The sequence below is a fragment of the Periophthalmus magnuspinnatus genome, chromosome 21 (assembly GCF_009829125.3).
Source record: "Periophthalmus magnuspinnatus isolate fPerMag1 chromosome 21, fPerMag1.2.pri, whole genome shotgun sequence".
NCBI classification, from domain to species: domain Eukaryota; kingdom Metazoa; phylum Chordata; class Actinopteri; order Gobiiformes; family Gobiidae; genus Periophthalmus; species Periophthalmus magnuspinnatus.
Window position 1 is genome coordinate 13,220,934 of NC_047146.1, and position 27,002 is coordinate 13,247,935.

Below are 27,002 nucleotides of genomic sequence, written 5' to 3' on the forward strand. Positions count from 1 at the left end.
TCTTCAAAGACAGCAGCATCGAGGGATGGGTCAAATGCAGAGGATAGATTTCCCTACGGCACATGTGTCAAACTCAAGGCCCGCGGGCAAAATGTGGCCCGCCATGTCACTTTATGTGGCCCGTGACAAGGTAAATTAAAAGGTCTGAAAATGGTCTTAAAATATGAGTTTATCAGGACATACACAGTTACTCAGACATTTTTTCATATCCATGCAAATTCATATACAATATTTGTAACTTGAATAAGTAGTGAATACAGAAACGGTTAATTAGCACGATTAAAAAAAACAGTTATATTTATTTTACATTACATTTGGTTTCATTTAGTTACTGTCTTACAGTTACATCTGGCCCTTTGAGGGTTCGCAACCAGGTTAGCAACAAATCATAATATAAAGATAATAGCATTTCCCTAGGATCATTTTACTTGTAGAAAGACGCAGTGATATAATGAACAGTGATATAATTACAACCAAGACTCTCCACACAGTTTAAAACCGTTTATTGATTTACCAGTATCATATATGTACGTATCTCTGTACAGAATAAATAGTGCATGTAGTAATGACATGTTATGACATTCACATCTGAGTGGTAGAGTTCAAAAATAGAATCTAGACATTTCACAGGTCAATAAATCACCTTTCCAAAGCAGCAAAACAATCATTTTACAAATACAAACTAAAATTCTGTATAAAAATAGACACCGGTGAGAAATTGCACATAGAAAGAAGGGCCCATCTTTGGAATGCTTGCAGCTTTTTCTTATACTTATTTTTTTCAGTGCTACCTCTCTGATTCTCACAGAAACGGACATGGCAACACAGTATATAAATAGCTCGTTAAGTCATATAATTAAATGTACAATAACACTGTCTGTTTCAGTAAAGCTAACAGTCATTTATGTACAGTGTAGACACGGCACAAATAACAACAGAGGTTTGTATATCAGGCAACACTGCTGTATCGTATACTCAGAACTACATTGGAGAAGTAAGCCAGCTGAAAAGGTGACAATGAATACAGGAACATGGGTTTTCAAACTTTTATCCCTTCATTTATAAATTTACATAATGTGGCTTCCAAATGTGCACTCAAACAAGAAACCCAGATGATAGAAATTAAATATAAGCAAAAACATGTCAGTAAATGTTGTGGTTTGTATTAACAGACACGTTATGTTAAGGCAGCTACTACGTTAGAGCGCAACCTGGCTACACATACATGCTAATCTTAATATTGTAATATGTTCTTTTCTCTTTTTTTTTTTTTTATCTAAGTGAATTCATACGGTGGCTGTTGGGCAAAAGCTCTAAATATGATTCGATTGTTGGCTACGAGCAAACGGGTCAACAGTTTCCATCCATCGTTTTTGCCGCATACGTTTGTTAAAGGTGCACTGTGTAACTTTTCATGTGGAGAATTTACCACCTGCTTGTCTCCATTGAGAGGCTATTTCTCTCATACCACACCACTAGGTCAAGTTACAGGTAAGAACTGTGGAGAGGCAAGTCCGCTCGCTGTAAGAATGCATGCTTTTCAAGGTATACTAGGTCAAGCTACATGTAAGAACTGTGGAGAGGCAAGCCCAAGGTATACTAGGTCAAGTTACATGTAAGAACTGTGGAGAGGCAAGCCCGCTCACTGTAAGAATGCATGCTTTTCAAGGTATACTAGGTCAAGTTACAGGTAATAACTGTGGAGAAGCAAGCCCGCTCACTGTAAGAATGCTTGCTTTTCAAAGTATATGCTTGATCAAGTTTGATGCCATACTATGGAGCAATCTAGACAAGACAATAACATCTCCATGGAGACAAGCAGATGGAAGAAACCCACCAAAAAAGTTAGAAACATCCCCTTCAGTGGATACAAATATCTGAAATATGTGCAGCGAAAGGTTAACTACATGTATCAAAAAAAGTATATACTGAAATGTAGCCAGGACATTTTTCCTATATCAAACTTTTCTGATTTCAACATTTTTATTTATTTTTTCTTCCTATGTACGCTGCATATGGCACAGAAAGGTGACATGGTGCAACTTCAAGCTTTGGGCACTTAAATACACGAGGTAGTCCTTTGTATATATATATATAATAATAAACTTGACACTCTTATGGCTCTTCCTATCACATTAGCAGTCCTCTGTCAGTGCTCTCCTCGTCCATGAGAGGGCAGTGTTGTGTTGTCCACACAGTCACGCTAGAGCTTGACGTCGTTACTGATGGACAGCTGGGACACAGTCTTCTTGACCCTCAGAGCGGTGAGGCGGGCGGCGGGGTTGGCGTACCAGCATTCTCTCATCAGTTTGCCCATCACCCGCAGCACCTGGGGGAGACGGACAGGATCACTGCGCTGTATTATTGTAAAAATGAATGTTTTTAGGCAAACTTCATTCATCCACGAGGGAAATTACTTGGATATTTGTGGATTAATAAGTAGAATAGCAGACTATATTATTCTAAATCTCCAGTAAGTCTTATCTTTTTTTGAGTTTTACAATTTGTTGAAGTGGAATGAAATCTCCTGGGTAAAGTACATCGTTTTGACAAAATGAAATACATACATACATATTAGTCAGGTAGTTGGACAATTACTCACTTAGACAATTAGACAATTAGTCACTTAAGTAGTTTTGGCTATGAATTTCATTTCTAACAACAGAGGCTATGGGTAGAGTGTCAGTAAGTACAAGTAAAACATGTACTCACAAACAACATAATAATATAGTATTCATAGTCCATACAAATACTTCTCTCAGTGTATTCAGTGAGTTCAGAGATATACCTGACTCTGCTCTGCTCATGCTTTATTAAAACCTTTATAATTTCATTTTGTCAGACATTTCCACAGCTTTTCTTAATGTGAAAATATTACTTTACACAAATATCAGACTAATAGATATCAACAAGTATTTATCAGTGACATCTTTCAGACGTAGTGATAGACCTGAGATAAGTCACGGGGTATACTCTGGTTCATATTAAATGAGTTTGTATTGGTGTGTTTTTTTTTACCTCACAGCTCTGCCACTGGTTGGGGATATTGGGTCTGTATTTCTGCTCACACACCACTTTCCTCATGTCCTCGATGGAAGGATCTGAAGGCACCATGTCGTAGTAAGGCAACTGGAAATCCTCATGGAATCCTGTACACAAAAACACATATTGTAGTAGATTCTAGTCAAATCAATACTTTTCTATAGTATTAAAGGTACAGTATGAACATAGTATTATTAAAGGTACAGTATGAATATAGTATTATTAAAGGTACAGTATGAACATAGTATTATTAAAGGTATAGTATGAATATAGTATTATTAAAAGGTACAGTATGTATATAATATTATTAAACTTACAGTTGTCAAATCAATACTTTTCTATAGTATTAAAGGTACAGTATGAACATAGTATTATTAAAGGTACAGTATGAATATAGTATTATTAAAGGTACAGTATGAACATAGTATTATTAAAGGTATAGTATGAATATAGTATTATTAAAAGGTACAGTATGTATATAATATTATTAAACTTACAGTTGTCAAATCAATACTTTTCTATAGTATTATTAAAAGGTACAGTAGTTAAATCAATACTTTATAGGTATTTTTAAAGGTTACAGTATGTATATAGTATTATTAAAAGGTACAGTATTCAAATCAATACTTTTCGATAGTATTATTAAAGGTTACAGTATATATATAGTATTATTAAAGGTACAGTATTAAAATCAATATATTTCTATACCATTATTAAAGGTACAGTATGTATATAGTTTTATTAAAGGTACAGTATTCAAATCAATACTTTTCTATAGTATTATTAAAGGTACAATATGTTACTTTCTGGGGATTGCACGCGACCTGAAACTGTAAACAATAGGTATCTTCGTTTCAGTGCCGTTAGCTTCTTCCTTCAGATAAGGCAGTGTCCACTAGTAATCTGACCAGAACTGAAAAACTGGCTTGTGTGAGCAGCAAAACATCTTCACTCAATAAACTTTTTTGTCCAGTTGACAGCTTAGATTTTTTTCTTTTACTATGGCTCATACCGGGATGAAAATTTAAGCCTTACTTCAGAACATACTCTATGGAGACAAATACATTTTATGCCATACTGTGGAATATTATAGCTAAAGGAACATTTCCATGGAAACAAGCAAGTGAATACCCTCCCCCAGGTCAAATAAGAGTCAGGTTTGCGGAGACACGATCCTGTTCAGTGCTCATAGTAAGGATGAATGTTTTTTCTGTGCAATAAAGACATCCAAAATGAAAACTCACACTTTTATTTTCATCTATTTTTGGCTAAAAGGTTACATACTGTTGCTTTAAAGTCCAATAAACCAGCCTCCGTACCTCTGGCGGAACATCTTCGGGCGAGCTCCCAGAACACCAATCCCAGTGAGTAGATGTCTGCGCGTTTAAATGACTCAAAGTTTGTCGTATTGATCGTCTCATCCAAGACTTCGGGGGCCATGTACCTGCAAAGGACAAAACAATTAGGGCCTTAATGAAGAGAAAAACCCAGAGTCTCTTAAACAATTAGTGTAATTATCTTGTGCCCTGTGATAAATCTTAGTTAATTTGAAATGCTTAGGAAATTCAAAACAGCCACACAAAATGATCAACAATATTTTTGCATAATGGAGATTTAAATGTCAGTTTTGTCTCTTTGGTGTCTGCTGCTAATATTCTCGCCCAGATTCAATTTGTTGTTTTCTGTCTCTTTTTTTTTTAACCAAAATCTGTGTGATATAGAGATTATACAGATCACAGCATTTTGATTTTTCAGAACGAGTGGCAAATGCAGTTTTTTTTAGCTCTCTTGGGTCGATTGAAGGCCCATCTCAAAGACTCTTTTTGAAGGTAGTGAGGTAGTGAGATCTTGAGAGGAGAGTTAAAAAGGCAGTTTTTGTTAGGAAAGACAATCCATCTTTCAAGAGGGAGCTTAGACATCATTTATCCCTAATGTTGAGTTTATATTTGAGTTATGATCAAACGTTATAATTTTGTAAGTCAAGCCGACCTTTTAGTTCCGACCCGGTGGTTGGTTGGTATGTCGATGGAATTTCTCGTCGAGTCGTGTTTCACAGCCAAACCCAGGTCTGCGATGACTGCCGTGCCGTTCTTCTTCACTAGGACGTTTTTAGACTTAAGGTCTCTGTGAGCAATGGCAGGTTTTCCTACAAAAGAAGTTGAGGAAAACACTTTTTTAGAGCTTGAAGGCATTTACTTTTTGATCTATAAACATGTATTAGACAGCGATGGGAATAATACTTTGAAAATGTGTTTAGTGGCAGAATGCTGAATACAGTACCTGCTTTTAAATGTATTTTGTGATATATTCTGTTACATGGTCCAATCAGAGCACTGTAGTCTGAATACTTATATAGTTCTTTTAGGGTTAGAACAGCTTTGTGTTTGTTCTACCATGTTACGCTTTGATATATGATATTTGAGCAGAAAAAGCAAAAAAATAAAAGTTTCAATAATTTGCAGAATCAAATAACACAACCTATTCCTTTGATTTTAGAAATGTATGTGTTACCAAAGCACAGTAACTCAAAATTAGTATTCTGAAGATGTGTATTTTTGGCATTTACTTCCCAGCACTGGTATTAGATCATAACTAACCCTGTGTGCCAATTATTTCCATGTGTAGATGTGCCAGGCCGCTAGCGATGGACAGGGCCAGTAGGATGGTGCCCTCCACAGACACAGTGAACCTGCTCAGGTAGTCGAACAGGGAGCCGTGCTCATGGTATTCTGACACGAGCCACAGCTGAGTCCACGAGCCGTTATCTGCAACACAACAACACACCGTAGCACACAAGACATATCAGACTGGATTTGAGTTCATTTTATTTGAGAGCGTCTTCATATTAATAGGATATACAGTAGGATCGCAATAAATATAGATTGTTTTCCTCTACCGCATGAGAAAGGTTTACACTTTTAACCATTTCTGCAATAATTGTTCATCTCCGTAACCACAATATAGTTAATTTACGCAGTAGTATCAGGAACTGTATAGTAGTAGTAGTATTAAAACTTACCAAAGTGTTTAGTACATCTGAAAGTGTTTTGATCTACCTGCATTTGGTAACTTGGCGAATATTAATATCAAACTGTGGTAATGGTAGTACTACAGTAGCTTACTATGCCCCTATTTAGCACGTAAATGAATTAAATCTTACTATTCTCGTTAACAGAACAAAACTGACACCACAAAATCACATTAAGTGCAACTAGTGAAGTGAGAGAAGACAAAAATGTATAGACAAGCCTTACAATGGGGTCAGTGAAGATAATGGTTAATCGTAGACTTAGTAAAATCCTGTGCAAGCTCAGTTGTTTGTACATTCAAGATATTTTGCATTGTATTTTTTTTCTAAACCTCATAACAATCACAGTAGCAGTAATTGAAAGTAATATTCTAACCCTCTGCATGTACCAAGCCTAGTGTTACTTTGCATAAACCACATTTTCAATAAGTATTAGTAGTCCATTACAGGCCCCTTATCGCCGTTATTTACTCTCATTTAACTTGCTCCCAGCAGAATCACCTTTGTTGTCGGCTGCGATGAACCCCAGGATGTTATCATGGCGAAGCATCACAGTCTGGTAGATCTCAGCCTCTCTGAACCAGGAGCCCTCGTCCCTGGAGGAGAAGATCTTCACAGCCACGTCCTCGCCCCTCCACTTCCCCCTCCACACCTCCCCAAAGCGGCCCTTCCCGATGCTCTCCTGCAGGACGATGGTGCGTGCGATGGTTCTCTGCACCAGCAGCGGGAGGCCTGGGTTGGTTTAATGGTGAAGTCAAATGTCAGGATCAGTCGAGTTAACAATTATATGTGATTAGAAATATATATACGGTAAATGTAAACCTTAAGTCTACAAACCTAAACTTAAGTCATTTTTCAGCCTAAGAAACTGTGAAATTTAAATGATTTATAAATCTGATTCTTGATGTCAAAGCAGGTAAAAGAAGAGGTGGAAAAAAGGGGTAGAAAAAAGTATAAAAATATATTTATAGAACTAAACCTACAAATAGAATAAAATAACAATTCTCAAGTAATAACTATTTAGGAGAAAGTAGGTATTTTTAAACAAGCAATAAACTACATTTTTGCAAATAGAAGAACTAAAAACTACTTCTTAGCTCAATGGACACATGGGTAGGACTTTGATGACTACTTTTATTTACGTGTATTGGTTAAATGCATGGCTATAATAACATGTTTAGCTAATTCTGAATACTGATTTTAGTTGTGTTTAAGTCAATATACATTTAATTTGTTCACCATCTTCTGGTTTCATGCACATACACAATATTTCAGTTTAAATACATCAAAATGAACAAATCAAAGAAATGAAATGACATGGGGACCCTTCACAGTGACACAGTGGGACAGCTATGGATTCTTGATACTGTTGTATTTGGGTTTATTGTGTATTTTATCTTGTCTGGCAGTCTGTGTTCTGTTCTGTAATATAATAAGATACATATGATCTTGTCTGACCTGATCCAGACCCGGACGTGCTCATGTCGTAGATGAGCTCTCGGAGACACTTGTCCGGGGACATGAGAACCTGGTCATCCAGCGGCTCCTCGGGGTCCTGTTTGTGGGCCCGGCTGTAGGCACACCTATGTCCCTGTACCACACACACAGCCAGCAGCACGGCCACACAGAGCAGACAGGAGAGAACCAGGACCAAGATCGCCCACTGCAGTCTGCTCCAGCCCCGCTCCTCTGACGGGCGCTCTGGGGAGAAAGGACAGCATGATTAGGACACAATGACAGATTAGACTCATTTCACCAAAACACAGTTAACATAATTCTATTTAAAATGTTACTAAAAATCTTGCCTTGTTTTTAAATTTTTTATTTGAGAATTATTTTGAAGTTTATAATTTTACTTCCTGGTTGGACACAGGAAACAGATATGATATAGACAGAAGGAATTCAATAACTGTTACCTAGCAACCATAATGTAATAAGGGACAAAACGTGTACAAATTACAGATTACACAGTAGTTATGATTAGATTGATACAAATAAATGACAACACATTTATTTAGTTAAATGGTTTTAACTCCCTGTATTTTTCACCTTCTTCACTGTAAATTTTTTTTTTTCCTGAAACCGCCACTTAACTGATGTAAAACTATGATAAATATTTAGACGCAGATCCCACCAAACCAAGTCATAACTTAAAAAAAACAGAAAACCTATTATATGCGCTTAAATGTTGCCCTGTTGGTGTAAGTTTGTGCACACCGCCCTCTGGTGGTTATTCTTAGACATTGCAGTAAAGTGCTGCAGTTCTGATAGTGATCACTTTTGGCTTTCCTTTGTGTCTTTCTTGCACCGCTCTTATAGATATTTTTTTTTAACTCATTTTTGTGGTCCATCCTTTGAAAATATCAGTTTTGGTTTATTATGTGAATTGATTCACAGTTACTCTCTTTCTTGGAGTGGTTGCTTTCTAAAATACTGTTAAACTCTTACTTGGAGTGAATATTTTATTAAACCATTACTTTGGCCTTATATGTGAGTAATTCCGCAGTCATCCAGGTAGGTTCTATTGTTGTCCATGGGTGTATACTAGTCAATGTGTCTTATACTTGTTCTGATACAGCTCAAGATCATTCTAAAGCTGTTCAGGAAAAGTTTGATACTAGTTTTAGTATCAAATAGTATCTGATTTTCGATCCTTTTGACAACCCTCATTTCTACTTGGGCAAGATAATTGTGAAGTAACATTACCCTTACTTGAGTACAATTTTGGCAACTCTACCCACCTCTGTGTACAATTAGGGTAAGTACAGTATACAATGTCAGCATTTTCCTTCAAATTGTAGTATTACTTTATCACTGTGCCAAACCCGATAGGTTAGCTGAGTTTGTTTTGATGAGGCTGGCTGAGAGCTCCTTAAAATCCAGTAGGCTGTGCTGTCCCTGACCTTCTGAGTGCGTGGGTGGACAGAGGAGCAGCGCACAAACACTAACAGCAGGGCAGGTGCTGAGCTGATAAAAGAAGATTTACTGACAAACTATCAAATCATCATCTCTTACTCTGTGCCTGGTAGCAACAGACATACAGTGTTGAAAAATACTGTCATTGTGTAGAAATATATGATCAATAACTGCAACCCATTCTGACGTAAGTACATCTCAGAGATATTCATCCAAGGTAAAAAGCTATTGTGTAGCATCAAAATGTCTGCATCAGTAATTTGTCAGAGAAAACAACACAGACGACACTACAATGCAAAAGGTTTAAGGTTTGTTTCAACAGCACAGTGAGTGACTCGTGTTGTTGTCTCACAGCAAGAAGATCCCAGGTTCAATTCCTGACACATTATGTAAAATGTACTGTACTTGCCCACAACTGTATTTGAAATGATTCAGGTATGTTTGAGTAATTCTGTCTTGTCCTACATTTGAAAAATGAGTTCTCAGAAAATGTCAGTTTTCACCTATCTCCACCCACATCCCTGAACATACCAGCCTTCTGTCGACAATAATCTACACCAGGGCCGCTGTGGCTATAACAGTATCGTATCATGAATCTATAATGCACCATAAAGCTCTTTGGGTATCTTGAAAGGCGCTATATGAATCCGATGGTTAGTTAATTATTTAAAAGAAAATCCACTACTTGCCGTGGTGAAATTTCGCTATGAAGTTGAAATTCATTTGTGTAGTTTTGAACAGGAAGTCAACTGACCTTTTTCTATTATTAAGGTGTTTTGGCGGCCTGGGATCCAGAATACACACTTCTTAAATACTTTATGAAGTAAGTCTGGGCACATGAATGTCCCTGTTTTCAGATGGTCGTGATTGACAGGTGGATTAGCCAATCAGGGACAGCCAAAGATATTCTGTATTGTTTTGTATCAATGATGTGGTTTGACAAAGGCTCAAAACGGTTCTGTTTAGCTGTGCGTATGACTGAAAGGTTTTTATTGTGCACTTTTCTCCTTTAATGTTAGTTTTATGGTGATTATTTATGTTTTGATTTGTTGTATTGTGATTTTAATGTCTTATTCTGTGAGTGAAATGTAAAACGGATGTAAAACTGTAACCCTAAATACCTACAAATAAGTATAATGTCTTTAATTAAATGTTTTGATCATGCTTTTTCAGCTCTTAAGTGAGATTTTTTAAAAGAAAACACAAATGACACTATAATCTTCGCCATCAACAACCAAGCTTAGACCATTTTAAATGTACAACATATGGACCATACGTGTAAAAAGTTACCTCCACTGTCTGGCTCTGTAAAGCCTACGTTCCCGGTCGGCTCAGACTGCCAATGCAAACCCAATCAGAGTATTTATAACTGCGCAGTGGGGAAGGGGGAGGGGCCAGCACAGACCGCCAGCTCGGTTATGTCACAGGATCTAGTGGGATCAGAGTCTGTCTCACCCGGGATCTCCCACACACTGACCCAACTGCTGCTGTACACTGCCTCACAGGAACACTCACTTATCATAGGCTATTTTTATGTTTGTAGACAGCCGCTGGAATGTGACGTATTATTATTATTATTAAGGGAAAATGTAAAATTGAGAGGGTATTTTTATAGATATCAGCACGGGTATAAAATTAAAATAATAGTGAATGTATTGAGATTTTTTATAGTGTAACATCTTGAATTTTGCTGATTTTTTTTCAGAATCAGAATACTTTATTTATTGATTTGCAAGGGAAATGATTTGGTTGCTATGACTTCAATAAATATCCAAAACCCAATATCATACAGTACCAAAGTTATAGTTCATTCAATGGGACGATTTAGGCTGGAGGAGGCACTGAACAAACTCCTCAGGGATAAATAACGTTATATTGATTGATTGGTCCAGTGTGCTGTGCAGAGAGTCCCCAGAAAGGAAGATTTTTCCCAAGATCCTCCTCTCTATCACACCTGTGAGAGAGAGTCCATGTCCTCCCCAAACATATGTTATGATATGGTTCACTAAAATTATGAATATAGCGGCAAAAATGTACTTGCACATGGACAAGTTAAAAATGTACTACAACAGGTTTGTACAACACTTTATATTTTAAAATTCGATATTATCAAATGTTAAGTTAGCCAGTGTGACTTAGGCCTAAAGGTTAATGTTCCACAGTATGCCATTAAACGTATAAATCAAATAAAAAATCCAAATCAGGACTTTATTTATCCGTTAGGAATTTCGATTGTAGACAAAGCACCAGCACAAGTAGAGACACAACACTACATCAAAGCACTTTCAATTATTCAATTACAGGTATTTTTATTGTTAAAACTAAACGCATTCTTACTGTGAAGGTCTCCGTGGAGATTACGTTGTCAAAATAAAAAAATTTTGAACCAGATTGTGATACTAAATAATGATTCTTGATACAAATTTTGATACCACAATGATGGAAAAAAACACAGACAATAGACAATAATGTAATTTTCAGGACAAAAACATAATAATAATTGATAAATGTTGATCAGTTCATGTTTGTGGGATTTTTTTCAGTATCAATACAACCCATTCAATAGTTTGATACTGGTTTCAGTATCAATTAGCATCTGATTTTCGATACTTTTGACAGCCTTAGTGGAGATATATAAGTTTAATGCCAGACTGTGGAGACAGGCAGGTGGTGGTAAATGGTCACATTTTTCACTTTTCTACCTTTAAGGCACTCAAAGCACTTTATGTCAAGGAACCACTCACCCAATCACACACACATTCATACACCAGTGCACACAGACACTGGAGACGAGGTTGGTTAAGTGTCTTGCCCAAGGACACAACGACACCATTCATCTGTGGGAGCTAGAATCACACATCCAAACTTCAGATAAATGGACAAACACTTTGACCAACTGAGCTGTTACCCCCTGGGGAGACTAAAAACATTAATAAAACATAAAAAATAAATTAGTATAACCCAAAAAACTCCACAGCTTTTCTGATTGTACCTGTGTGTAGATGCAGTGTACCTGTGTGTAGATGCAGTGTGTGATTGTTGCAGAAGTCGGTAAAGCAGCAGTTCCTTTTGGACACATTCCAGGAGCCGTAGCAGAAGAGCTGGCCCCTCATCTCAGCAGGCGTCAGACACGTCTGATCCACCTTCTCCTTCCCCCCGATCAACATGACCGAGTTCCAACATGCTCCATCTGCTGAAGTCTCACAGGTGTGGTTGGCGCAGAGCTGGCACACGCACTTCAGAGCTAAAAACCAAAGGACAAAAATAAATAAATCCAATAGGTTACATTCACAATATTCTACTATTCATGGTTAGAGATGGAAGGTTTGAGACTGTATAATTTGGGATAAAAATCTGTTTGCTGACAAGAATTGCAATTGCGCTTACATTTGCTGTTATACTGGGAGTGTGATGCTAACTGTAGGCATGCTCTGTCTGAAGCTTTGTTAGCCTTTTATCTGAGCTTCAGTTCTAGCACAATCTGACCATAAAGAGTCTGACTAAAACAGGGTGAGATGTATATTTATGTATGTATTTGTTCTTGAGTTTTTAGACAATCTTAAAACTTTTTTGGCTGTTTGCTCATGAGAGTTTTATGTAACAATGGAAACTCTTGAACATTTCACCATATACACCGCCTTGCCTGAATATGCACATCTTCAATACTTTGTGAAGATGTGAGTCTGGTCACTGGTGAATCTTCCCGTTTTCAAATGGGCTTGATTGACAGGTTGATTAGCCAATCAGGGACATGCACGGTCTGTCCATATTGGAAATAATAAAAGGAAAAAATAATATTACAGGGAGCTGAAAAACATCACGTATTGAATGAGCGAAGTACTAAACTCTGTTAATCTGAGCTGAGATAAATTAGATTTTCTTTGGAAATCATCGATGAGCTTCTTTGTTTCACACTGAAAAAAAATGGATCTTATTCTACGATCACAGAAGAGGCCAGGCTGATATCACTCTGTCTAAAAAATATAGAGGGATTTCATACTGGATTTGCCAGGCCACCATATACGTACATTCAGAACACCCCTGGTGTAATGTCCTTGCAAAGTATCAATATCAACTTTATAAAAGAAGAATAACATTTTAGTAAAGACAGAAATATGAACTGATAAACTACCGGTAATACAAGAATCCCATCAATTTTAGAACATGTAGAACTGCAACTACTACTACAACTACTACTAGAACTGTACCTGTAGTACTACAACATCTAAATAACTGCAGACTTTGCAATTTACAAACTCTCTGGTGGAGGGTTTGCCACCTGCTTGTTTCTATGGAGTATGGATGTTATTGCTTTTCCTGGGACGTTCAACAATACTGCATTAAATTTATCTATCCATGAAAACAAGCAGTTAACACTACCAGGCCAGGTTACAGGTCAGATCTATGAAAAGTCGACCCAGTTAACAATAAGCACACATGTTTTTGAAGTTGGTGTTTTGTTTTTTTCTCTTTTTTGCACTGAAAACCCCTGTAAATAAATAAGTAAACCTTTAAACGCTATTCAACTGACCGCGCTGCCTTTAGTGATTAAAAAATACCATTATTTTTTGGCCTCAGTAATAACAAAAACAAATCTCCTGGGTTCATTTATGCTGAAAATGCTCAACTTTCTGCTTTGATCATTACACTTGCAAAGTAATTACAGAGCTGCCCTGTGCTCCAGCTGCAGTATATAAGTGACACTAGACATATTAAAATGTCATAACGTCGTATGACTCAACCCATTAGATTCACATCAGCTATTTCTCTAAATTTGATTGTTTTTAGGGATGTCCAGGTTACATAAGTCTCTTCAGTCTCAGTCAGTCTCTTAAGCACCAGAGCAGTCCAAGTAATGCCGCTTAGTCTAACACCCAGGTAATCCTGTGTTCTACTCCGGGCTGCTGCTATGCTTTGTTTAATCAAACTCTGAGTCACCGAATGGACAGGTACATACATACATAAATACTACATTATCCACATACATGATTTATACAGTCATTATCATAAGGTTACCCAAAAGTGCCAGTGAGTAGATACGGTTGAGAATTACAAGCATTTATAAAAACAGTTTTCCCTTTTCATTTTTACGGATGATGATACTTAAGAGTGTTTATTGTACCTTTACACCTGAACTATAAGATCCTCCACATTTCTCTATGAAGAGGTCTATCAGTTGTGCAGTCTTGAACAGGAAGTCAATTGACCTTTTTCTATTATTAAGATGTTTTCGTTGCCTGGGATCAAGAATACACACTTCTTCAATACTTTACAAAGATGTGAGTCTGGCCACATGAATCTCCTCGTTTTTAGATGGGTGTGATTATGGATTAGCCAATCAGGAACAACCAAAGCTATTCTGTATGGTTTTGAATCAATTATGTGTTTTTTACGCTGAACAGAATGTAAAATAGAACTATAAGATGCACTTGTAAACCTATAGCGCTTGAATAGATGATAGTGACGGCATTGTGTTGTGCAGGTAAAATATTTGCCTGGGGTCCAGAATACACACTTCACTCTGAGTTTAGAAGGATGTGACTAACAGGTGGATTAGGGACACACATGGTCTGTCTGTACAAAATCAAATATAGCTGCTTACGAGGAAAAAAGAAAGAAAAATATCACAGGAGGCTGAAAAAACACTGTGGATTTCTGAAGAATCACTGAAACAAACAAATCTGAAAGCATGAACATGTTTGGTTCTAGCTCAAGATGCGACGGAGGGTGAGGAGACCAGACTGATATTCCTCTGTACATAAAATACTGATATGACAAAAATAATTCATCACATTTTTCTTCCTCAAACAAACAAAAATTGCTTTCAATAGGCCTGTACATTTCCCGAACAAAAACAAAGGTAAACAGTCACATTTTTATATAGCATTATTCTACCTTCAAGGCTCTCAAAGCACTTTACATCAAGGAACCACTCACCCATTCACACACACATTCATACACCGGTGCACACAGACACTGGGGGAGAGAAGGGGGAGTGTCTGGCCCAGTGACACAGCAACAGCATTCATCTGTGGGCGCTGAAACCACATCACCAACCTGTGCGTCAGTGTATCTAAATGATGTTTTTCTGTCAAGAGCAGGATTCGAGCTGCATCAGTGGACAAACTCTCTACCAACTGATCTACTGTCGCCCGCTATAATATTTTATTAGAGCAAATCAAAACACTGTATTCTGATCATTGTTAACAGGACAATACAAACTCAAAAGCAGATGCCAAAAGTAATTTTTCTAACAAAGACAGTGTTATCTAATATCTAGAAGCCTTCAGTTACCATAATTCAACCTTTATTTGGTTCAAAATGTATTTTAAAACATCTCAATGTACAATAGAAATGATCATTAGACTAGTCAACTGGACAAAACAATAACACTGGTCAACACTAAATTTATTGTCTAAGATTTTTTAGCTGATTTAGGATCATTTTGATGTGCTGAATCCAAAAATCACATTGATTTTGCTCAATCAGGTCAACATTCTGAACTAAGCTACATATTTGTTTTTGGACGATTTTGTTTACATGTTTGAGTATTTTCACGTCATATGATGCAAAATTCTGTTATATTTCTCGCTATAAACAAATTCTGAAGATTTTGCATGTGCCAACTTATGACTAATTGTTTTTTTTATATTACAAGTGAATGAAATGGCTTCGACTAGAAGAACTTCCAAAAATAAGCCTGACATATTCTGCTACATCTGCGGTGAATACACCAATGTTCCTAACAGGAATCAAGTCACAAGTTTCATAAAGCGTGCTTACCATGCTTATTTTGGTATTAAACTTGGTGACCAAGATGAAGCTTGGGTGCCACACATGGCATGCAAGTCATGCACCGAGTATCTGCGTCAGTGGACTAAAGGCAAGAGTTGCCTGAAGTTTGGAATTCCCATGGTTTGGAGGGAGCCGACATCAATAGCTACTTCTGGGCTATTGATGTGACTGGGATCAACAGAAAGAACCGAAGCAGCCTCAAGTATCCTGACCGTGAATCAGCACGTCGTCCTGTAGCTCACTGTGATGAAATTCCAGTACCTGTCTTTGTAGAAGTTCCTGACATCAGTGACAAAGATTCCTCCAGTGTGGTTTTAATGATGATGCTCCACATCCTTTTTCCCAAAAGGAGCTAAATGTTCAGGTTTCCTGAGAATCTGGGATCACTGAGTGATGAGCAGGTGGAGAGATTCCATCAGGACATAAAAGAGATGGAGACCAGGTATCAGGGATGCTGGGATGCAGTCATGATGGCTGATTACTGTGGGACTCTGAAGAGAGACATCCCTGCTGCTGAGCATTCAACAGGTTCATAAAAACAGAAGTTCATGTCCTGAATTTTGCACAATGATAATGTAACGTTCCAATTTACATGTACTTACCTTTATCAATTAACATAACGTAACATTTAATTAATACATTCTGTTAGAAAACTATTTTTTATCTCCTAAAACATTTTTTGGATGAGAAATTAGAAAATCAACTGATAATGTCACAAAATTGTAATCAATTTAGTCAGAAGATCGGATTTTTCAAAATCAAATTAGCATAAAAACCTGACCTGACTGATTCAGCGGTGCAAAATGGTCCTAATTCAGTTGAAAAAACACAGACAACTTTCAAAAATGTTTTTTTTTGTAACCCAGTGTAATAATCCGACTGCAGTCCTAGTCTGAACTCTGCTCCAAACCACATGTTTTTACTGACATGAGATTAGCTCTGGATCCCTCAGTTAAAAAGAGCCAAGAACATCAGTGGCAATTAGAAATGAAATGACTGAATCTAAATTAAAACAGTATTAATTGCACAGGCCTAATTCAAATCACTACGTTCTTGTCACTGCTGTAGGCCAGTCGTTCATGTCGCAGTGCCCCCGATGAAGTGAATTAGCCTTTTGGTTCAAATTGAAAAAACAACCTTGGCGGGATTGTCATCTTGACTGTCAAGTGTGAACCCATCTGTTGGTATTTTCAAAACAATGTAATAACCTTTGCAACTAAAAGCCTTGAGAGAGAATTTCATTTTATGGTGACGCAATGCAGTATAGCACTGGCATGTAATGTTCTTTGGAATTATTGCTCAAACAGACAGACGTACAAACATTACATGTACTAGGTCACACACTGAACACAACACCCTGGTTCAGAGGAGACAGGCCTAGAATTGGACAAAATGACTGAACAGCTGATGCTGCTTGGTAACACAATACATCCAATGTTTTATATTAAAAGTTCAATACACACTTATCCTATGCAGTAAAGCAACTTGTTCTTCACTATTCAAGCATTTCAAGTGGATTTACACAATTTTTAATATTGTGGATAGGCTACTTGTACAGGGCTGACATGCTGACTAAAAATATTGACAAGATCATACCAGCCCAGCCTCAAAAGAAGAAACTGAGAATTTGATTTTGCAATATTTGAGGAATGATAAACACGATACAAGGTTCACTTTTTTGTTGGATCCTGGATGTGGATCGATGCTGTACAGTACATGTGTATAGTAATGTACTGTATGGCATTAGATCTGTTATCTTTCTGCTTGTCTCTATGCCAGAAATGTTTTATGCTACACTGTGAAATCAACAGCATCTCCATGGAGACAAGCAGGTGGCAGACTCACCTCAAAAGTTACATAGTGCACCTGTCTGCTTTCACACTAGACTTAAAACTCTATTTCGATAATAAAGAACAGACTTGATAACTGATAACAATTTTGGTATTTTTACACCAAAATTTAAGGCCCAATTTTAAAAGCCCATTTTGGCTGTAATTTTCAACACTAAACATCAGTATTTGTTTGTTATACCACGTGGTCTTACACTAGTTCTGGTAAAACTCAAGATGAAACTGTTCAGGAAATGTCAAATTGTGTTCAGTCATGTGATTTTTTTTCAGTATGGAAGCACACCAATTATGCAAAAATCAGAGCTTTTCAGAGATTTTAACGATGTTATAGTTGTTTCCCCTTCTCATTTACCCTCTCATAGTATTATTAGTAGTATAACTTGTACATTGACCAATAATTAATTTGCTTATGTTCAAGACGCCATATTGCCAATCAACTCCTGTTTTCACTGCCAGTGTCATTCGCCCACTGCTCTGTACTTCATGTCCAATTTTGTTTTCTTAACGGGTGAGATTGTTATACATGTACGATTCAGCAGTGCCGCATAGTCATTTAGGTACAAATTTTAAAAAATCCACTACTCGCTGTAATCTGCAGGTATCCATTGGAGGTGCTAACGACTTCCCAGCTCCTTCATCATCTCCCATCGTGCATTACATTTTTCTTAAGTTGGTTTAGATTAATATTGCGATTTAAAATGTGCAAATTTTAATGAATAATTAATGATCCACAGGTGACATAGATTATAACAGCAGATACAAGGACAATATATCTTCTTTAAATGAGTATCTAGTTTCAGTATTAGTTTTAGCGTTTATTAGTATCAGATTTTCGATAGTTTTGACAAACCTATTTCACACAGGGCAAATTTTGGCCCTGGTTTTATCCTTCTTTACAAGTTCTACATAAACTTGAAGTGCTTTTGTTCTGGTCTCGATTAAGTCCTGATGTAGTCCAAGTTTAGTTCCTGATTTAGTCCCAGTCTAATCCCAGCGTTGATGTGCTGAGAGTACAACCATAAAAATACGTCTTTAGTGTAACAGCTAGAAATCTATCCTTATTGGAGTTTGAACACTGAAAGCAGAGACAGTGAACACATGCTGCAGAGGAGAAAACACTCTGTTGATTAGCCAGCACTGATTACATTCAATTATATTTGACAAGACAGTGTCCATTAAGTACACTTGTCTCTTGTGTTTATTGTCAGCAGAACACAAGTACCTGCAGATAAGCACTTCTCAATTATCAGCCTTTAAAGTGTGGGACGACTAGACTAACAGTTTGAAAAGTTGTGTATCAAATGTGCAATATGTTAAATACTACATTGAAACTACTACTACTTGTACAGCTTTTGCTAATCGGCCTAATGTTAATATAAATGATGCTGGTAGTGTCCTGTCATTCTGTGATCTTATGGTTGGTGGATTTGTTTAACCCACTGTTACATAGCTGCTATATTCATATCTTTCACCTCACCTACATTTGATCACATCCAGTCTAAAAAGGTGCAGTATGGAGCTTTTCTGGTGGAAGATCTGCCACGTGTTTGTTTCAATAGAGAAAGTGAGAACTCATTTCATTTATACACTGCTGCTTTAGACACACTAAGATGTTATTGCTTTGCCTGAAATGTCCCACAATAGCCTATGACATTAAACTTATCTTGCAATAATTCAATTAAGCTGCAGGTGTTTTTTTACTGCTCAAAAATATCAGAAAAGGTCTCGCTTCTCCACAAATCTTACCTGTAACGGGCCTGGTGGCATCACTTGCTTGTTTCCAATGGAGATCGAAACATTTAAGGCCATACTGTGGAACATTCTGGGCAAAATAATCTTTGAGACAAACAGGTGGCAGTGGCAAACCGTTCACAAGAAAAGTTACACAGTGCACCTTTAATAGCTTTGGAAATAATGGTTAATAATAATAATGATGATAAAATAGTTTAAACAGCCTATTTCTGGATTGCAGTTATTTTTAAGTTCAACAATCATTTCTGTAACAAACTTTGCCCAAAAACAAAAGTCCACATGGCACGAGCGCGGGGTGAACAGTTTTCTGAAGGACCTGGCATTGATTCTGCTCTAATCATTAACTTTTTTATGTTGTTATTTAGAAGCACGACCTACACGTCCACTCTAAAACCACAGATGCATATTGTTACTTATTAACAGCCCATAAACGTGTCAGTATTCGTGCCCTGGCTCGGGTTTACCTGCGGTGAGGTGGGCGACGGACAGAACAACCAACGCCGCCTGAACGCTGCTCCTCGCGGTGTAAATCATGACATCCGGCCCGCGCTTCGCTTCTTCCCCTACGGACACTGGCCACCACCGGAGCGAATAGCGGGGCCAGAGGCGTGGATGCCATACGAGCGGCCCATGGAGAGGAGTTGTAGTCCTGCTGTGTCAGTGAAGTGTCCTCAGAGTGAGTGGAGAGAGGAGAAAGTGTTGATCAGGCTCGCTCCGCCTCTGTTCCGCCTGTGCGCTCGGGTTTAAGAGGATTACACGGTGGACCTCGTATACAGACATGTGAATGAGCAGAGGGAGGGAGGCACACTGCACTTCACTGCTACAGCAAGCAGTCTAATCATGGTACAGATATTATAATAACTATGTAACCCTTAAATATCGGTCTTCTCAGTCTCCGGAGGGTGTGAGTACGGCGGGTTACAATTAGATTGGAGTTATAGACTTTCTTGCTGTTTTCCTAGCTACAATCACCAACACGGCAGGACAGTGCACAGCTCGTCTCTTTATTGAACAACCGACGCACTTAACACGTGCGCGCCCTGTGCGCGTTCACACTCCCACCCATTTCCCGGTGCGCTCCCCAAATGCGCTGCACCGCAACAACAACAGGAACCAACATTAAATGTAATTTACCCAAACATAATATAAATAAATATTACTTATTAATAAAACTAGTATAAAGTAATAAACAAAATACAAATGCCCCAAATTAATGTTAATATATAAAATAACATACATCAAATAAATCAAAGGTTACAACTATATACAGTGGAATTTAAAGGTCCGCACTCTATAAATCAAAATGGACTCTTGTGAACTTTGAGCCGGGGGAGTCTGAGGTTGAGTGTCACTGACCTGATACAGTCGGCCTCACCTCCGCGCACAGCCCGGGCCCTGGAACCCAACTCCTCGAGTGGGGCTGGACTCTCCATTTCTCGAGCGTTGCCCGCGGGCAGAGGGCTGATGTGGGCTCATTGCCCCACAGCTCAGTCGCCTCGTGTTAGAGTTTACTCCGGTGAACGAGAGGGTCGCGTCCCTGCGCCTCCGGGTCGGGGACAGGTCTCTCACTGTTGTGGCGGCCTATGGGCCAAACAGCAATGCAGAGTACCCGGCCTTCTTGGAGTCCCTAGGAGGGGCACTAGACAGTGTACAGATCGGGGACTCTTGTTGTTCTACTGGGGAACTTCAGTGCCCCCGTGGCCAACGACAGTGACACCTGGAGGGGCGTGATTGGGAAGAGTGGCCAACCTGATATGAACCCAGTGGTGTTCTGTTATTGGACTTCTGTGTTTGTCCATAACGAACGGTGTTCGTGCACAAGGGGGTCCAAGGGTGTCCTCTGTCATCTGACTCCAGCCGCGTGTCTCGGGTGAAGACAGGGACAGAGCTGTCAACCGACCAGCTCTATACTCTATACTCTATACTCTATACTCTATACTCTATACTCTATACTCTATACTCTCCATCGGGTCCTTGAGGCTTCATGGAGCCAGCTGAGGTGGCTTGGGCATCTGGACGCCTCCCTAGGGAGGTGTTTCTGGCGTGTCCCACCGGAAGGAGGCCCCAGGGAAGACCCAGGACACGATCTATTTCTCTCGGCTGGCCCAACGACCTGGCCCCGGATAAGCCGAAGAAAATGGATGAATAGAGCTTTGAGCCATGTCTGACTGTTGATACCTCCTGAAAAACACACCTGGAGTTGTGTTTTGTTTCATTCACACATGTCTGAGTAAACTTGTATTATTAGTCTGTCTGCATCTCCAAAGCTCAAAATGCTCTGTTCCCTCTTTTGATGTCACGAAGCGATAGTTTTACCTTTTACCTTTTGTTCAATAAGGGTTTGTGTGTTAAACAAAGTCAGGTATGTTTTTGATGAGGAAACAACATTATAACATAGATCAGAAAACATCGTAATATGAGCTTTTCAAGATGTCCTTTCATACAGTTTGCGTCGCCACTTACCACAGAGAATCAGTTGAATTGCAAAATGTTTTTTAAATAGTTTTCAAGCCAGATGCCCTTCCTATTTTAAACACCCTCCACACTTTGACTGAAGTGCGACAGTGACAGTGCATGGAGTGTTTTGCCCAGGGACACAATGGCATTAGCAGGAAGCACCACTATAAGATGGTACTTGAACCCCCTGCGTAGCCTTTGACCTTTCAATCTGATTGTAGGTTAATATCTAATAAATGTTATGATATGTTAAACAAAACTAATAAATAAACATATCCATCCATATAGTGGCAGAGATAAGATAAAAGAACATTTATTTGCAGTGTTGCATCACCAAGGTTACTGTACTTGAAAAAAAAGCTCAGTGTAACTTTTCTGGTGATAATGTCCATGGAGATGTTATTGGTTTGCCTGGAATGGAATTAAATATATCTGTCCACCTAGGCTTGGTGAGATAATTACTATATCGACTTATCTTTCAGTATATAAAAGCAGGAAGCAGGAATATATTTTGGGGATCTGTTTTTATCTTGAGCACTTTTTCTTCAGTTGTAGAAGAGTGAATCATGAACTTCTATGAGTCATAGACACAAACTAACTTAAGTTTTGCATCCTGTTATTTATTTATTGCAAATTTTTTTAAACAATATTGTACATTTAGAACTGTTTTTAGGGGATAATTTTACCTTATGGTTTGGTTTCAATATTATTATTGTCTATATTTACTTCAGCAATACTGTATATCGAACTTCAAAATGTGATATAGTGACAGGCATATATATATCTAACATATATTTCTTTGGGGGTGTTATAAAATAGTCAAGATAAATAGAATTTGAAGAGCCTAATTAAAACACACACTAAAACATTACACTACTTTAATTTAACTTAAATTTAAAAAGCCTCTATGTATCGGACCAAAACTGCACTCACAAAGCTACAACTGCATGGTACAATAGTTCTGCAGAAAAAAATATTAAGAATCATTGTATTTTAAAGACAGATTATGAGTTTAATCTGCCTTTTTAGATATAAATACCAAAAAATACCAAATCTTCAGCTCACTCACAAACGTCTCCTTTCCACTCTTGTGTCATATAAGTCCTTAAAATCCAAAAAGAATAAAAATCAATGAGTAAGTAGCCTACAATATGGACAATAAATGCAAAAAAACAACAAGACCAACAAGCCCCACTCAAATACTCTTCGAAGCCTGCACCATTGTAACCAATTTGCCCCCTGCTCCAACTCAGACCTTCTATTAACCGTATGCTCTTTTCAGCTTCATTTAACAAGCCAAACATCGGACACTGGACCAGTCCATAAGCTCCTGTACATCGAGGACACCGGCTTAGCACACCTCTGTGGAAAAAGTGAATTTACAACAGCTTGCCATGTTTTTCTGCCGCTTCGTTTCCTTAGCAACCGCTCAGTGTCCCCCGTCTCCACGCATGCACCCTTGGTTATCATTTAGTCTATTCACTGCAAAGTCAAGGCTGGACAAGTCATGTAGTTTACAATTTCTAACCACGAATCCTAAACTTAACTTACTGCACCAAAAAAACATATTGTAAAAGTAGCATGTATTACTTTAAATAAACTGATGGTAAATATGAATGAGGGTTGCCAGATGGAGTTTTTGACACCTCAGATAATCATGTTTTTAATCATCTGGATCAGTATTCGTTGGCTGTGAACTAGCAGAAACCAATTCTGTTTTACAAATAAAGTGGCATGTACAGTTTCAGTTTATTGCTGGTTTGAACCTTTGGGATTTAAATCTAAATAGAAATGGTTACAATGTATGTTCATGTGGAGAGAGGACAATTTCAGCAGTCAGCCTTAAACCCAAGACCCCAGAATTATTGATATGCAATGGGTGTTTGGGAGATATTGACAAAAAATAATGGATTTTGTTTATTCCCTTGACAATATTCAAAGACAGAACTGCAAAAATGTCACTGTGTGCTCATGGTTGGAAGATTAACGGCATGTTTCATTTCTTTGTACTTTTAACCAGTGTTTTTGCAGCCTTTTTACATAATTATAGGTAACAATACATACACAATTTATTTTATTAGATTATTTTTTCAGGCCAAGGTTTAGCTTGTTTTCATACCTGACAGTTTCGACTGGTCACTCGTGGTCATGTGATGTTGCTGTGAGAAATCTGTGCCAAAGTCTGTTTAAATCAGCTGACCTGTCTTCCTACCAGTAGAGCGAGGACAACAGCGCCATCTGCAGTCCGGCTTCATCAGGACAGTATCCCAGGTGTGTGAGAGTAAAAAGGTCCCCTCGACCCGGTTTAAAATCCCATCGTCACAATTCTGTATGTCGATTACCTCCTTAATCAATTCAATTCAATTCATTTATTTTTGTAACGCCCAAAATCACAACAACAGTTGTCTCGAAGGGCGTTCATGTTTTGGTTGATGGGGGAAACCGGAGTACCCGGAGGAAACCCATCCAGACACGGGGAGAAACATGAAAAACTCCACACAGAAAGGCCTGGTGACCCGGGGATCGAACCAACCTTCTTGCTGTGAGACATGAGTGATGGCACTCAGTCACCGTGCCGCCAAGACACAAAAAACAAAACAACAGGAAGAATCAGACACAACAGGAAAATCCAGCAATGATGTTTAATAATGTGGTTTTCTTTTACAATGGTCTGAAATGTACGATTTGAGTTGCTTCTGTTCTTTGTGTTTTGTCGTTTTTGTGCAGGCCTTCGCTGTTTTGTCACATTCTGTCCTATGTTCCTTTTTCCGTGTTCTGAATGCCCCGTTTCCCCAGTGTATTGTAAGACATGCAGGCTATTTTGTATATTACCCTCACACACCTGGGATACGGTCCTGAAGAAGTCGAACTGCAGATGGCGCGGTCGTCCTGCCTCCACCGGTAGGAAGACAGCACAGATAATTTTTACAGACCAAGGTTCGTTAGTTTGTTTACCTCATTAGACTGATTCATACACAGTATTTCGATTTTCTAAATAGCAGTTTTTTCCTTGCCAAGAAAAAGGGCCTAAGGACAGAGCTGCTCTTGAACCATTATCCAATTGCTTGTTTCCTCTGAATGTTGGTTATTGACCAGTGACTCACGGTTTGTTTTTCTAACTTTCTGTTGGTTAAGTAATCAATTTTGTTAAGTGACTGCTGTAAATAAGTTTGATTACATTGTATTATCATTGTTCTAATCTTTCCCTTCTACTTGCTTGTAACCCAGTTTCTGATCCTCTCATTGTACTGAAACTGAAAAATACAAAGACCATTTGAATGCAGCATTAGTCTGAGCAGAGCCGTTTAATTCTGTCCTGTGCATGAAAAGACAGAAGTCCAAACAGATGTCTTCATCACTATCAGAATTTAACTAGAAGCATTTCAATGTTATAAATCTGCAAAAACAATAAATAGATCAAGACAAGTGAGACAAATAAAACACATTTTCTATTTAATTAATAGAAATCACTATTTGATATAAAATGTTAAAGAAATAAAAAAAAAAGGCTGAAGTTCCATTTTCTGACAGTGCACGCATTAAGACAACAATGCACGCGTTAAGACAGTATACGGGCTTACGCACAGGCCTCGGAGCGACAACTTACTTAGCAGATATTTTACTTGTTCTTTTTGCATGAATTGTAAAGCTGAACAAACAAAACATAGAACAAGTCTGATGCATGGAGAGATTACAAAAGCTTGGGAGAAAAACAATAGTGCCTTAGTCGCTTGTACAACTAAATGTTACTGAAATACTATAAACTTGTGACAGAGTTGTAAACAGAGATACGGAGATATGTCCCGGTAAAACATATTATTTCTTATTGTGAAGTGTGCTCACAATGAGTTGGCAAGTGTTCCTTTTCTAAGTGTCCACTAGAATGCAAATGAACAATATAATCAAAGAACCAACTTGCAAACTACAGTTATGTTCAGACGGTTTACAACTTAAAACATGTCGTACTAAATCTGCAGTACTAACAAAAGCGAATGCCCAGGTAACAGCTCCTTCCTACTGGTCCAGCTCCTATGTTCTGTTTCGAATAGATATATTTTCCTTTTTTTCCTAAGAAGACACTTGGTCGTCTCAGAAATGCCCATGTAAGCCATCTTTGGATGCCAAAATGTTTCCCACCAAGTGTTTTTAAAATAAATACTGGTCCGTGCCACTATAAGGGCACTCAACCCACAAGTCCTTTGTTTAGTGTGATTCTCCGCTCTCTGGGGGGGTCTTCAAAAGCTTTAGTCTCCACCACTTTGAGCATGGTGCAGTCAAATGTCCGTTTTGATTTTGTCCAGAGAACTGTCGATCTTTGTGAGAGTCTTTTTGATCCGTAATGCTGTTAATCGAGCTGAGGGATTCTGATACCAGCACTCCTTCATGAGTTTGGCCAAGGAGCTTAATGTCTGCAATTAAAGAAGATAGAAAATATGGTTATTTAAATGTAAGGGAATAAATGGAGAATAGAAATGTGAACAGTGAAGACGGACCGGGTCAGAGAACCAGCGATTTGGGATGTTGGGCCTCTGCTGGTCCACACACACCACTTTCTTCATGTCCTCAAAGCTGGGGTCACTGGGGACTACATCGTGGAAAGGCGGCTTGTAGTCCTCTACTATACCTACAGTAAACACACAAGAGCTTAGTGATTTAAACCTAAATGTGTCTGTGTACTGTGGTCAGATTGCCATTAATTGGAAAAAAAAGTATAACTGCATCAAAAAGACTTATTCCACGTTCATTAACATTATGTAAATTTGGAATTTTAGGATATTGTGCCACTTTGTTTGTGGTAATAGTATTGTAAGCTAATATTTGAATATGCTTCTATATGCCATCTCAATCAAGGTGAATTCCTTGTTGCTATAATTTTGGATATAAGTTCAACAGAAACTAACCACAATCTAATTCTGATGCTGCTGTTGTATATATTTTCTACCTATAAGTATTTTATTTTATTTTTTAAGCATGTCTTTTTTAACTTTGTGCATGCCCTTATTCGTATTTGTATTTATTCAGTATGTTTTATGTTGCACTTTATCACCGAAGTAAGTTCCTAGTTTGTGAACTGTGTTCACAAACGATGGCAATAAAAGTCTTCTGCAGAGCTTAGAATCAGAATCAGAAACAGGACTGTCTCAGGGATGTGCTACTTGGCT

The 27,002-nt window shown here is 38.1% G+C and overlaps 2 protein-coding genes across 2 annotated transcripts in view; both read right to left on the reverse strand.

The window, feature by feature from the left end:
- Positions 1–506: 506 nt before the first annotated feature.
- Positions 507–20,177, reverse strand: LOC117389705 (activin receptor type-1C). The gene is made up of 9 exons (XM_033987421.2): positions 19,848–20,177; positions 12,000–12,230; positions 7,529–7,771; positions 6,572–6,802; positions 5,640–5,807; positions 5,032–5,188; positions 4,362–4,486; positions 3,019–3,149; positions 507–2,329 (listed from the first exon to the last, which is right to left on the reverse strand). Exons 1-9 carry the CDS (start codon positions 19,915–19,917, stop codon positions 2,204–2,206), a joined length of 1,482 nt encoding a protein of 493 aa, XP_033843312.1. The 5' UTR covers positions 19,918–20,177; the 3' UTR covers positions 507–2,203.
- A 4,943-nt stretch (positions 20,178–25,120) lies between these two features.
- The window catches only part of LOC117389135 (activin receptor type-1-like), a 37,420-nt gene continuing 35,538 nt past the window's right edge, over positions 25,121–27,002 (reverse strand). The window contains exons 11-12 of the mRNA XM_033986738.2: positions 26,334–26,464; positions 25,121–26,249 (exon numbers count right to left, since the gene is read on the reverse strand). Coding sequence (XP_033842629.1) covers positions 26,115–26,249; positions 26,334–26,464 — 266 coding nt within the window. The 3' untranslated portion in view covers positions 25,121–26,114. The remainder of the gene's footprint in view (positions 26,250–26,333; positions 26,465–27,002) is intronic.

What these genes read in the sequence shown, in the direction of transcription:
- LOC117389705 (XM_033987421.2), bottom strand. Translation starts at nt 19,917, where the DNA reads ATGATTTACACCGCGAGGAGCAGCGTTCAGGCGGCGTTGGTTGTTCTG. An exon ending in CATCGCAGCCGACAACAAAG is followed by an intron (nt 5,808 to 6,571) that starts GTGATTCTGCTG and finishes GTTGTGTTGCAG; the next exon opens with ATAACGGCTCGTGGACTCAG. An exon ending in ACCAGTGGCAGAGCTGTGAG is followed by an intron (nt 2,330 to 3,018) that starts GTAAAAAAAAAC and finishes CGTCTCCCCCAG; the next exon opens with GTGCTGCGGGTGATGGGCAA.